Raw genomic sequence first — 14,688 nt, 5'->3', positions numbered from 1 at the left:
TGATTAAGAAATTGATATACATATATGTGATAGTTGCATATTAATATGTTTGTAAATTGAAATTTTTCTATTAATCTGAGTTTGGAACATCTCTAATCATTTTTTATATTTCTTTTTTAGGTTGGATATTTTTTAAAATATCAACCGGTGTTTTGTTCGATGATTAATTAAACTTTGAGTTGAATCGATTAATATGAATATGACTATTTTTTCATGTGAAGGAGAAGAACAGGATAAAACATACTTCTATTTTTGCTTACGTTGCATCATTGCTCCTTATAAAGCCTATGAAATGGCACCTCATGTAAGGATGTGTATTTAACTCTAATGGCAGTTTGTAAACCATCATTTTTTTTAATTGATATAATGTTTGTAATTAGACAACTTTTCTTTTTCATTTATTATTTTATTAGTCTAATGTTTTAGCTTATTTGTTTCCTATTTTCTTTTTCATTTATTATTTTATATAAGGTAAAAGATTTGTATAAAAAATTGTTGATTAATGGGAATATAATTAATTTTTTTCATGTAAATAAGTTGAAGAGGATAAAAGAGACTTCTTTTTATTGATTTTGAAGTGCCTTAAAATCTTTTACAAGTAAAAGGAATGTTGAGTTGCTCACAATCAAGTATTTTGATGATATGGCACTCTATAAGAAAAGTTTACAATCTCTATTAAAAAACATTTTCATCATTTCCTTTAATTAAATCATTTTAATTTTAATTATCTTTAATTAAATCATTTTAATTTTAATTATCAATATATCAAATTATCACTATATAACCTTTTCATCATCTCCTTTAATTAAATCATTTTAATTTTAATTATCTTTAATTAAATCATTTTTATTTTAATTATCAATATATCAAATTATCACTATATAACTTCTTACAAGGGACCAACTAACTAAAATGAAATTATCTATATGTTACAATAATAATGGCTCCCAATAATAATGAAAGAAAGAAAAAAAAAAAAAAGACAAATTACAAAAAGAACAATGAATAGATATATGCTCTTTCATATTTTACACTACCAAACATAAAATATAAATCATTCATGTGTAAATATGATTTGCAATTTGCAAAAATTTACTTTAAATAAATAAACCAAATAAAAAAATTACTCCTCAAAAAACTTTCATGCTTGACAAAATAAATTTTATGAAAAAAAAATACTTTAGTTGTTGAGTTGCTCACAAACATGCATTGTGATGATGTGACACTCTATAAGAAAAGTTTATAATCTCTATTAAAACCTTTTCATATTTCATATAATAGAGTTACTCTAATAATAATAATAAATTAAAATATATATTGTATGTTACAATTCCCTATTAATGCAATTGAAAACAAAGAATTCTTGTAGACACTAATATTGAATATGTAAATTTAGCTAATTATCAAACACAAGCTCTATATAAAGTTAACCCAAAAGCTAATTATCACCACCACCATATCAGGAAGTCTACCTTCTATGTTTTAACAAAATTTTAATTTGTCTATCTCATGGCAAAAACTCTATGGTTTCTTTGTCTAACATCTCCATGAGAAAAAGTTATGCATCTTCACCTTCCATATGTTATAGTTACACATTATAGTGTCTTGAATTGATTTAAAAGCTATTGTGTGCATATATATAGTTACATCGTAAGTATATTGGTTTTTGTCCTTGGTAGGTGATGGTGTCTAACCTCTTAGAATATCAGGTATGTCTACATGTGATTGATTAAGAAATTGATATACATATATGTGATAGTTGCATATTAATATGTTTGTAAATTGAAATTTTTCTATTAATCTGAGTTTGGAACATCTCTAATCATTTTTTATATTTCTTTTTTAGGTTGGATATTTTTTAAAATATCAACCGGTGTTTTGTTCGATGATTAATTAAACTTTGAGTTGAATCGATTAATATGAATATGACTATTTTTTCATGTGAAGGAGGAGAACAGGATAAAACATACTTCTATTTTTGCTTACGTTGCATCATTGCTCCTTATAAAGCCTATGAAATGGCACCTCATGTAAGGATGTGTATTTAACTCTAATGGCAGTTTGTAAACCATCATTTTTTTTAATTGATATAATGTTTGTAATTAGACAACTTTTCTTTTTCATTTATTATTTTATTAGTCTAATATTTTAGCTTATTTGTTTCCTATTTTCTTTTTCATTTATTATTTTATATAAGGTAAAAGATTTGTATAAAAAATTGTTGATTAATGGGAATATAATTAATTTTTTTCATGTAAATAAGTTGAAGAGGATAAAAGAGACTTCTTTTTATTGATTTTGAAGTGCCTTAAAATCTTTTACAAGTAAAAGGAATGTTGAGTTGCTCACAATCAAGTATTTTGATGATGTGGCACTCTATAAGAAAAGTTTACAATCTCTATTAAAAAACATTTTCATCATTTCCTTTAATTAAATCATTTTAATTTTAATTATCTTTAATTAAATCATTTTAATTTTAATTATCAATATATCAAATTATCACTATATAACCTTTTCATCATCTCCTTTAATTAAATCATTTTAATTTTAATTATCTTTAATTAAATCATTTTTATTTTAATTATCAATATATCAAATTATCACTATATAACTTCTTACAAGGGACCAACTAACTAAAATGAAATTATCTATATGTTACAATAATAATGGCTCCCAATAATAATGAAAGAAAGAAAATAAAAAAAAAAGACAAATTACAAAAAGAACAATGAATAGATATATGCTCTTTCATATTTTACACTACCAAACATAAAATATAAATCATGCATGTGTAAATATGATTTGCAATTTGCAAAAATTTACTTTAAATAAATAAACCAAATAAAAAAATTACTCCTCAAAAAAATTTCATGCTTGACAAAATAAATTTTATGAAAAAAAAATACTTTAGTTGTTGAGTTGCTCACAAGCATGCATTGTGATGATGTGACACTCTATAAGAAAAGTTTATAATCTCTATTAAAACCTTTTCATATTTCATATAATAGAGTTACTTGTAAGACCCATAATCCTGTAGGTTCTGGTCCTGGCGCAACGCGCGCAGGCTTGGTTTGTGAGGGTTGACTTTTGTTGACTTTTTAGGGATTTTTGCACCCGGAACCTATTTTGCTTAGTTTTTCGCGTAGATTTCGATTCCGAAGTTTGTTTGTTGAGCTAAGGAATGATTTTTAGGTTCTTCGATTGAAAGACCATGGGTTGTGGATAGGTTAATTAGGGTTCGAAGGTTATTAGTTCGAGTATCGTCGTTATAACGACATAGTTTGCTGAGATCGTGCCTGTTTTGTGCTCGAGTGTCGGAATGGCACGGGGTTTATTTTCTTAGAAACGAGATGGAGCCGTCCCTCGATTCTTTCGTAACGAATTATTTTATTTGATTAAATTTCTATATTTTTTTCTTATTTCAATTTTTAAACTATAACGAATTGAATCAAATATTATTTATATTACATGGTTACTACTATACAATAATTGTTACAAGCTTCTAAAAATCAAATGCTCGTGCCTTTGTGTGTTTCCCATCTAGTTGGTAGTGGTTGTTATCTCTCACTAAGTCTTTGTGACTTACCCCTTCTTCTTACATTTTTTCATATTTCCAGTCAGCTGAGTAGCAAGTTGTTAGCTCATTCAAATCTTCATCAGTCTCACTCTTTTGGTAGGCCTCCTTTATGGAAGGCAAATTTGTATATATATCTTTTGGTTTGATCGAATATCTGCAGCTATTTTGAGTCTAGGAATATTTCATTTTGGGATGTATAAAGTTAAGAACGTAAATGTTGAAACTTTGACTAGTGATGTATATGCTGCAAACAGGGTTTATTTTGATTTGGAAATATTGAAAATACATGTGATTTTGTCGAAATTTTAGTAAATTTTATTTTTGAAGTAAATGGTCATTTTGGAAATCTTATATTTATTGTTAAATTCGGTCATTAGGCTTGCCGGACTTGTATTAGTTCGTGCGCCGGTCACGATTCGTGTTGGGTCGTGACAGGCCGCTACCCGAGTAGCAGAATAATCGGTGGTCAATTCTCCTTCACTAGTCAAAGGTCTATCAAGTGGTCAATTTTAATTGGCCACCTGTGCGACCAAATTTGCTATATAAAAGAAGGCCTTCAGTTATTTGAGGTCTCACACCTGTGTTTCTCTTCTTTTGTTTCTTTTTCTTTATTCAGTAATGTTAGTTTGTTTAGTTTTTGCTATTTCGCGTGTAATGGTTGTTTAGTCCTTCGTCGGCTAATCATATCGCATACCGATATTGTTTAGTCACCATGGTTGGGTGCGGTATGTTATTCAACGATGAAATTTTTGTGTCCTAATTGGGCACAATATGATTAGCCGAAGGGTTCAATGATGAATCGTTAAAATATGATAGTTGATCTAATGTTGTCGGTACGACCGAAGCCAAAAACCTGACGACCCTGCAAAACTTTTTGGTCCATGCTTGAAGATGGATCTAGGCATTTGGAGTTTCGTGTACCTTGTTGAAAATTTCGACTAAACAGTCAATCTTCACTTCGGGGACAAAAAATCACAAGAGGAGGCTGTTTAATTTATTTAATTAGCAATTGAGATTTTGGATGTAATATTTAAATTGATGTAATTTTTGTGTCTAATGTTTTAATAAAAAAAATGAACTTAATTTTGTTTTAGTTGTAATGAAAATAATAAAAATATTCCTATTCTTTTTTTAAAAAACCAAAGGTATCCTCCACGCGCAACTGCGGAGACTAATCCACTCGAGGTAACTGTGATCCATTTAAGGGGTTTGACCTCTCCAACAAATGTTTCTCCATACGCACCGACCGGGGATCAAACCCAGGACCAAATAGTTAAGGGACCCAAATATCCACCACTTGTGTCACACTATGTTGGTAAAATATTCCTATTCTAATTCACATTTTAGAGTGTGAACCATATCCAGACCAGAATGTAGGAAAAAAATGCATCATCCCCGCCTATTGACATTGGTCATATACACTAACCATTTTACATCAAAATATCAAAAAGTGATTATTAGTAAAAAAAAATGATATACAATTTAACTAATTGTGTTAGATCTACTATGTCAGCCACACTACTATCATCTTCAACCTTCACAACATCACCGTATTTCTCAATATCTATAACATCTTCTCTTGTTGAGATGTGACAAAATCTTCAATTATATCACATACCTGAGCACAAATGAGAGCATTATTTATTAGGCCTCATTGACAATATTTACATGAAATGGTTGGCATTGAAGTTAAAATGCATTCCGATTTTGAAAATTGCTTTCCCCCCCCCCCCCCATTGTTTCCTCCAAGGCCCCCCAAAGTGACCATTTTGACCCTATAAATGCGTTTGGACTCTAGAATCCGAAATTTGTTTGTTATGGTCCATACAATCCGAAATCAGTTTAAACAAGCAATTGGCTGGTTATGTTTGCCTTGTACGTGATGTTTTGCCCAGGAAAACCTGGGTTTGGACTGTACAATCCGAACGTCCTTATTTTTAACGGTTTTGGAGTATGGAAGCCGAAACTTGTTTGATATGGACCATACAATCCGAAACCAGTTTAAACAAGCCATTGGCTGGCTATGCCTGACTTGTACATCGTTGATGATTTGCCCAGGAAAACTTGATTTTGGACTGTACAATCCGAAATGCTTTGATTTTTAAAATTTTGCATCATTTCGGATTCTACCAACCGGAAACGCTCATATTCGGTGTGTAGGATCCGAATAGAGTCTATATAGCCTATATTTCAGAAGTTGCACTTTCATAACCACTTGGACACTCAATTGGGAGCTTTGGAGCTAGGTCAATTTTTTTGGCGTATCAGAGACTTGAAAGCAACGTTTATTCACTCAAAGAGGGGCGCAATACTCAATCGGAGTCCTACAAGAGGTAATAAGCACTTTAAATCGTTAATTTTTTCAATTTTCATGGTTTGATGATCGCAGTCGCGTTTGGCTCATACAATCCGAACCCATTTCCGATCCCACATGCCAAACTGGACAGCTTTTTAAAATTTTGAAATTTATTGTGATAGGTAGGGTTTGTGATGGCCGAACCTCCGTTTGAAATGAAACCAAACATCGATGAACCCGACATTGCACAACCTAATGTAGTTGAACCCGCAAATATTTTGGTTAACACTGCCAATTATTTTTTTAAGTGTGAAAAGTATAAGGTCCGAGATGAGATGATCGAATGGTGCAAAAAAGAGCTATAAAAGCTGGATTTACTATGGTGATTGTGAAATCAAATATGGGGCATATCCTTGCAACGGCCTACAACCGCGTTGTAGTTTTATTAACTAAACACGAGATTGGTTATTGTGAAACCTATTTTCCACTGCGCGGTCGTCCACCGTTGGATCCATCTGCACGCATTGTGTGTGTTGGTATGGTTCCAAACCATTTTGTGTATGTTAAATTGAAGGTTGGGTGTCCACTGCCTCCAACTTGTAAGGAATGGAAAAATCATAGGGCGCCAGAGGCTGAGACTTGGGAGGATACATTTATGGACCGGATGGTTGAGTTTGACGAACTTATGAAGAATGAAAAAGGTGACATGAAGATGGAAACAAATGAAGATGATCCTGTAGTTGTGAGAGACAAATGAAGATGGAGCCAAATGAAGACGAACTCATTTTGCTTGAATTGTTTTTAAGCTTGAAGTTGTAATTTACGTTTTAGAGTTTGAAGTTGTGATTTATTTGATTATGTTTGAAGTTATCGTATGTAACGACAATGGTTATTTTTAACTTTTAATTTAGTGCAAAGGAACAAATTCCGAACATGCATAATGTTGGCCTGTAAAACCGTAAAAAATTTCTGCAGAAAACTTGATTTTGGACTGTACACTCCAAACCTGTAATTTTAGTGACCATTTCGGTTCGCAGGATCCAAACCTGTGATTTTCGTGACCATTTCGGTTCGCAGGATCCAAACCTGTGATTTTCGTGACCATTTCAGTTTGCAGAATCCGAACATAATTGGTTTTATGCAAAAATTACTTCTTTTATTTCCTTAAGTAATATCCCAAGTGTACTTGTTAACATTTTTCTTACTTTAATACTGAATCCAGTACCATCTTCCAAGGTCAAAGGTCCTAGAAGCTGTGTTAATTTATGGACCAAAATGAAAACGGGTTGAAATTACAAGGATTAATAAGGCATTTTAGTCAACTTTTAACCAACTAACAAAGCAATAATCAGGATTATCTCATCACCTTGCCATCCAGCAAAAGAAATCAACAAACAAAAGTAAATATCAGAGTTAAACCCTCATTCACAAAAAAAAAAAAAAAATTAAAATCCTCATTTTGTTACATTAACAAATAAACCTTAGTATATCACCTATCATGTGTATGTGAATGGAGTCATCCTTGGTGTTGTCTTAGAACACCAATTTAAAAACTACTTGGTAAAGAATGGCCCCTCAGGGATTACAGTGCCAGTAGAAAACCAGATGATACTGTCTGTCAAATCAAATTTACTCGCCAACCTCCAAGAAGGGTAATCCCCTAGCAACCCAAAAAAAAAATTAAGGAAAAAAGAAGATCAATACCAATTCCAACTTTTTGACTATTGGCAAAGTCAGAACAAGAGAAGCGGACTATAAAATAGGCAAAAAAGAAAGTACACATAGTCCTATTTCAAAATTTACTCGAGACTCTATTTATATAGCAATAAAACAGTGCCATGCTAAAACTTACCAGCCTCCATGTCTTGAGAAGTAGTCATTATCAAGTGATATTGCAAGAGCTACCGTAACGGCTCTCTCCGCGAGGGTAAGTGGGCGACTGACACCAAGGTCTTGAATCTGCAGAAAGAGCAACCTATCAATTAGTTACGGAAATTTGCAGAGTTGTTTTCTTCTTCTAAAATATAAGGGATTCTGACCGCATTAGCAAGGCCAATCTTGGAGCCGGGGTCAGAACTTCCAAATCGAATCACATACTGACCAGCATCAGTTAGAATCTGCACATTCAGGAAAATTATGTATATCATTACGCAAGTTTGAACTTCAATACACAAGATAAAAAGTCTGAAAAATTGAACATGAAATCTTTCTGTTCAGTTAAATGACTCGGCAACAACTGTTAGACTAGTACAGTGATAGGACTAAGGCATATAGCAGGGCATATAGCAATTGAGGGGTGGTCTTTAACTATTAACTTGAAAGCCAGGGCATATAGCAGAACTTATTTTAAGTAAAATCTGAACTAACCCTTTAATGTTTTGAAATTCCCTTTATATGGGGTAAACCCTGCCTCAAAACAAGTCCTAACTCCTGGATGCTATACCTAATCAGAGTTGTTTATGTGTGTACTTGAGATTAGAGTTTGTAAAATTGATTTTCAATGAACTTAATTTTGCAAATTGATTTTACTCAAAAGTGTGTTTGAGTATATTAAATATTAATTATGTTTGAAAAGTATTTTAACATTATGAATATTGTTTGGATAGTATTGATAAAAATCACTTTAAGATGTAAAATATTAAATTATGCAGAAATTTTTGCCCAAGTATATCAAATGGAATTTTTCTTCACAACAAAAGTAACATTTTGTAGCTGTTGTGTTTGGATAACAAAACATGGTTTTAATGCAAAAACAATGTTGAACAAATTTGCCAAACATGCGCAACCCAATCCATATTTACATTTTCAAACAAGATTCCAGATACTACCATCACTCATCCAATGAATGGCTACCCTGTTTCTCTTTTTATCCCCCATATCATAAGAGCAATGGTACATATCTTTCTGAAATAATATAAACCAAGCCTTGAATCCTAATAAGAACAATTTATTAGATCAATCCCCCAGGAGACATTTAAGTAGTAATATCCGTTTATCCTGACACACTGTTAATTACGAGTTAATTTAACAATGGAAATCCCGATCATGCAATGCGGATTTTGAAAAGGAAATTTTACTTGTATGTTTATAAAAAAGTGATAATTCCAAAAGAGAATAACAGTAAAGAACAACTGGCAAAAATGTTGAACAAAGATAACAATGGCAAAAAAAAAAAATTATAAAAAGAAAAGTGAATGCAAAATCCAACCTCAAAGCCAAAACCCCTCCAATCACGATCTATTTGAGCAAGCACCTCACCATCAAAATCTTTCAAGGTGAATGTCCAATTCCAAAAGCCAGGATTCTCAACCACCGCAAACTGCTCATTCCTGCAAATCATAGTCTATGAGACTTGCATTTCATGCAGAAGACAAATTTATTTAACCTTTTAAGTAAAAGTAATCCAAATAAAACCAATAAAATAAGGAGCAAATAGAATCATCTATTCAAGAAAACATTTACCGAACAACTATAAGAGTTTTAATGTGGCAAAGATAGTACACTAAAAATAAGATGTTGGTTTGAACACAAATTAACTTTTTCAAAATATAATATTTAGGTCTAAGAGAGAAAAAAGGGCAAGTATAATATTTGCAATTAATGGCTTAAATATGTTATTGATCTGTGTAATATATTCTTTTTTTTTTTCTCGTTATAATCTCTAGAGTTTTTTGGTTTCAAACTGGCTCTTTTCCTTTTCTTTTTTTTTTTTCTCTTTTCATTTATAAATCCTTAGTCTTTACTATTTTGTTTCAGTTCCCATAATATATACTTGCGTTTTCATGCAGCGACTAATTCAACATAAACCAAGTACCATGGAGCTAAAACAGAAATATAAGTATATTAGAGACTAAAGCAAAAGGACTAAAGACCAGTTCAAAATACAAAATAAATAAATAAATAGGGACTCAAATAAAAAGAAAAGAGTAAAAACATATCATATCCGTAATTAATCAAAATAGCCACAACTCAAAACATATTTACTTGATATTACCCGAGGTACAAATCATAGATTCTTTTCCAGAGATGCCACCGCCTGTGAACTACTCCAACTTCCTGAAGAGAGGATTTGACATAATTAACAGCCAAATTTCTCATAAAAAAACTTGATGATGCAACAAAGATGTACAGCATTAACAAAAATGACATACCTTACCATCAATTTCCGCAAAAATTGAGCTTGTTATCCACCAAAAGGGTCTACGGACCTAACAATAGAAAAGCAAATTCTTCACTCAAGCCAAAGGAAAAATTAATTAAAGACAGATGCTTTACTTATGACACTAGTGTGAATCCTAATAAATTTACACATGTAGTAAAAAATAAGTACAAAATATATATTTTTCTCACCCTAAAGAGCTCATTCCCCAAAGCATCAGTAATGAGTGCAACAAAAGGCCTCCTCAGACGAAGCAACTACAGCAAGAAATGATGGAATGGAATGAAATAAAATTAACATTTAAACAAAATTCATAATACAGAAATGAATAGTAGAGAAAAAGGAAAAAAGATCAAATCAATATTTGCAAACCAAGATATATAGCATATGTCATGAACCCATCGTTGAATTCACCACTGAATTACATACATCATCAGGTCTTGGTCATTGCACAAAGTGCCCAAATCTGAACTGCTATTATCCAACCTGTAGATTTCTTTACGTCTTTAGACTAACTGGTTAAGAATCTGTGTTAATAACTGTGTTGTAAAGAGATTTTTTACTTTGGGATATTATATTACGGGCAAATTTCACTCACCCCCCCTTAAGTTTATTCAAATATCATACACACCCCTTCTAAGTTCTGCAAAAACACTTGCCTCCCCTCATTGACACCTTGAAACTCTGGTTAGAGAAAGAAATAAAATAAAAACTCTAAAGTTATTGTTTGTCATCTTCTCTATCTATCCCCCAAAGAAACGGAGTTAGTAATCCCTAGCTCATTTTTCCGGAACCTGATTCATATGTTGTTCCTAAAGCAGTGGAGAGATAAATCTCTATGCATCTGATAGGAACTTGTATCGAGAGTCTTGGTAAGCAATTTATGTCTCAGAACTGGGTTACCTACTCTGTTTCTCAAAACAGAGGAAGTCATAGTGCAATATACACAAACACTTGCAATCTGGACAGAAATTGTATAAAATAAGAAATCAAAGGTAGTGAAGATAAAATTATTGAATACCTGTCTGGCAATGAAGTTGCTCTGTTCACGAATTAACCCTACAGGCTGCATCATGACAAGAAGCAAACAAGGTCAACCATCATCATTACGAACTATGCAAGGAAATCATAAGTAGATGAACAAGAGATGAGGATTATCACTGACCGACTGTGGGTAGCATGCATCTACAATGGCATAACGATTTTCCTAAAATACAATGAAACAAAGTCAAAAAATTAGACATAAAGTCATGAACAAGAGTCAAGCATAATAAAATTTTTAGAAGATACCAGAGCAATGTCCCGCAGCCTCAGCATACAAATTATCCATCATATGTAATAAGAATGATAAATGAACTAGACTATTAAATAAGTTTATTTTGTGACAGATATAACCAAATGAACCAGCCATCAAAAAATAAAGAGGATCACCTGTTCAAATCCCAAAACAAGATTGGCCCACTCAATATCTCTGGTAATTAGCAAGTTGGATCTGGCAAGCAGAGGTGCTACCTTGGCCTAACAAGATCAATAAGGGGAAACAGAACATCTCAATGTTAGATTTCAAACGAACAAAATTATAATTGGGGTCTTCTTGCTCTCTTCTTTTAATAATTTTGAAGAGCATTTTAGTGAAGAAAATATGTCTAAACCCTAAGCTTCAATCGGATCATATTTTCAAGGAAAAACAAAGTAAAAAGATTCTTTCCAAACACTATCCAATTGCAGCCTCCTTTTTAATCGACATGACTGTAAGCATCCAGTCAATCAATTTGGATAAACTTCTAAACAAGAAAATATTGAAGTTCATTTCTTTATCGCAATTTTTCCATAACCTGTCTTGTTTACATTATCCATAACCACTCATAAGCTTATAACGATTTTTCTCAAATCAAGAATCATAAACCTAATTGAACTGAAAAAATACTCCCCACAAGCAATAATTTAATCCAAGACAGTCTTCAATTATACTACAACAATTAAACTCTAATCATAGCCTGATAATAAATTAACACCATAATGCACAGTGATTAACCTAAAAACTACACCTATACCTAAAAACCTGAAATCTTTCATGTTATCAATCATACAGTAAAAGCAAGATTAAGGACACAAATTTCACCTCTTCTGGAGATTCCGATTTTGAAAACTCTGGAAACGATTGGCTTATAGGAGGTTGCTTCATACCCCGTTTAAGTTTGTTTGTAACAGAATCAATTGATGCAGCAGAAAAGCATCTAGGTACAAGATCAACACGATGAAATTTGATCGATTTCTTACTACCTTTAGGGTTTTGCATTTTGGCATCAGAAACCCAAAGTTTGAGGAAAAAATCTCTGTTCAATTGATGATCGAGTTGGGTTCCAAATCGGCGAGATAGAGTAATAGTGTTAGGGTTTTGAAGAATGTTTGAGTGAAAATCAAGAAGCATGTTGATATTGGATTTGGATATGTGGCGGAAAATGTCCTTTAAGCGATTCATCGCGAAAGAAGAAACGGAAATCGCAGTGTAGGTTGTTGAAGAATGAATGAGAAGAAGATGAACATGTGAAATAGTGGATTGCAGTGGATTGGAGTGAGTGGAGGCGGTTATATGATGATCGGCTAGTAGTGGATTGGAGTTCGTTAGAAAAAGGGAAAAATACTATTGGAGTAATTGCTTACAATACAAGAGTTACTCAATTTGTTGGAATTGGAATAAGAATGGACAGTACCACTGCCTCCAAAAATATTTTAAAAATTACTTAATAAAATTTCTATTTTTTCTTTCTTTCTTTTCTTTGACACATTCTCATAATTATTTTTAAAAATTACTACTACTTAATAAAAGGTCTCATATTTATGCTCAGAAACGTACTTGTAAGCACCTGTTTTCAAATAATAACAAACACATTGAATCAATATTGAGATATGCTTGAATCGAAGATGAAGAAGAAAAAGAAGAAGAAGAACAAGTACCCATTTCTCTGTCTGTGAAGTGTAGTAAGGCGCGGCAGACAGCAACAAAAACAAACAGATTTAGGGTTTGCGAATGGAAAGGGTGTTTATATATTGGATCAATGGACTATACATTTGAGCCGCGACGAAGGTAGTTAGAGGCGCGACAACCATTGTGGAAGGAGAAGCTCATGGATTGAACGCAGCGTTGGATTTTATTGCGTCTCTCCCAGTCAATCCGATCACCATAGAGATGGATTCACTTTCAATTGTTGAATCAGTGAAGAAACGAAGATACACGAGAAACTATTGGGGACGAATTGCACGAAGATGTGGAGAATACCTGGACAAAAACCCTCGATCTGTTATCTGCTGGGTGAGGCGCACAGGAAACATAGCTGCTCACTCCTTGGCAAATTGGGCCATCTTGGAGCCCAACAAAACTTGGTGTAACGAAACCCCTATGTGCATCAGGGATATTGTCCAAAAAGACAAACCCCCTTGTAATTTTGAGTCTTGATTAAATGTATTCTGCAATCAAAAAAAAAAAAAAAAAAAATTAAATTAAACAACATTATAGAAAAAGTTGAAATAAAAATAAAATGAACATTGATTTATAGTTTTTTTTTTACGGATCGTTGATTTATAGTTATAGCTTGAATTGGAGGAATTTTTTATGACATGTCAATGCCAAATTAAATAATTATTTAAAAAAGTTGAAAATTAATAAAAACAAATTGAGAATAAACGTGAAATTGACATGTGACGTAAAAAAAAAACTTTACTTTTTATATATACTATAATATATTATACTATACTAATTGATTTCATTTAAATTATTCATTTCTTTATAATCACTAGGGGTAACCCCGTGCGTTGCACGGGTTTGATTAAAATATATAATTAAAATATTTTTATAAATAAAAAATAATAATTGTGATAACTATAATCACGTATATTTAAATAATAGATATTATTTTAAAATATGATTATATTTAATATTAGTATATGGGTAAAAAAAAAAAGTTGTTTAGAAATATTAGATTTTTTATTAATTTATATCGTAGTTTGTTCATATTTTAATGTAATAGATCTCTTATAATATTTCATAAGTTTGAAAGGATGTATCATTTTTTATTTTATTAGTGTAATCATATAAGATTTTAGTTTTCTTTATATGAGTTGCAATTTTATAGTCAAATGTCACTTTATTTTTTTATTTTTGATGTATCCTTTATTTTATTATTTTCAATAAGAGTTGGAGGCATACCTAATTATACTTGTAGACAATATTGCTCATGAGAAATGTTAAAATAAGTTTTGATTATAGAATATGATTCATATATGGTGGCTTTGACTATTTGTTCCACGTGATATCATTTTTTGAAAATTACGTCTCAAACAGCGTATTTGCTTACTACGTTCTATGCAATTTAAGGTTTCAAATAGCTTATCTACTTACTCATCTCTCGTTCTCTTGGAGTTTATTCTCACTTATTCACTTGCTGAAATTTTATTCCAACTTTATTACTCCCAATTTTTTAGTCTATCGTTTGGTTCACATTTTTTTTTGCTTGGTCCTTTTGTTTTTGGTTTGTTTTTCTTTTTCTTGGTGAGGTTTGTGTCTCTTCAAAATTATTGTTAGTTTTTGTCCCTCTTATTTAATATTTTCTTGAACATTTATTTTATTTTTCTTATTATATTATATAAACTTGAATA

General features: G+C 31.6%; 2 protein-coding genes across 2 annotated transcripts; one reads left to right on the top strand and one right to left on the bottom strand.

The window, feature by feature from the left end:
- Positions 1 to 6,252: 6,252 nt before the first annotated feature.
- On the top strand, positions 6,253 to 6,630 carry LOC123894252. The gene has a single exon (XM_045944201.1). It carries the CDS (start codon positions 6,253 to 6,255, stop codon positions 6,628 to 6,630), a length of 378 nt encoding a protein of 125 aa, XP_045800157.1.
- Positions 6,631 to 7,200: 570 nt separating this feature from the next.
- LOC123886225 (altered inheritance rate of mitochondria protein 25-like) lies at positions 7,201 to 13,415 on the bottom strand. The gene is made up of 12 exons (XM_045935561.1): positions 12,991 to 13,415; positions 12,155 to 12,899; positions 11,464 to 11,550; positions 11,198 to 11,239; positions 11,054 to 11,098; positions 10,224 to 10,289; positions 10,025 to 10,081; positions 9,868 to 9,929; positions 9,082 to 9,202; positions 7,913 to 7,990; positions 7,726 to 7,832; positions 7,201 to 7,533 (listed from the first exon to the last, which is right to left on the bottom strand). The coding sequence occupies exons 2-12, from the start codon at positions 12,512 to 12,514 to the stop codon at positions 7,503 to 7,505; spliced, it is 1,056 nt and encodes a 351-aa protein (XP_045791517.1). The 5' UTR covers positions 12,515 to 12,899; positions 12,991 to 13,415; the 3' UTR covers positions 7,201 to 7,502.
- Positions 13,416 to 14,688: the final 1,273 nt, after the last annotated feature.

The sequence above is a fragment of the Trifolium pratense genome, linkage group LG1, assembly GCF_020283565.1.
Source record: "Trifolium pratense cultivar HEN17-A07 linkage group LG1, ARS_RC_1.1, whole genome shotgun sequence".
Taxonomy (NCBI): Eukaryota; Viridiplantae; Streptophyta; class Magnoliopsida; order Fabales; family Fabaceae; genus Trifolium; species Trifolium pratense.
The sequence above is the reverse complement of the archived record's forward strand: the minus strand, read 5'-3'. Positions and strand labels throughout refer to the sequence as shown.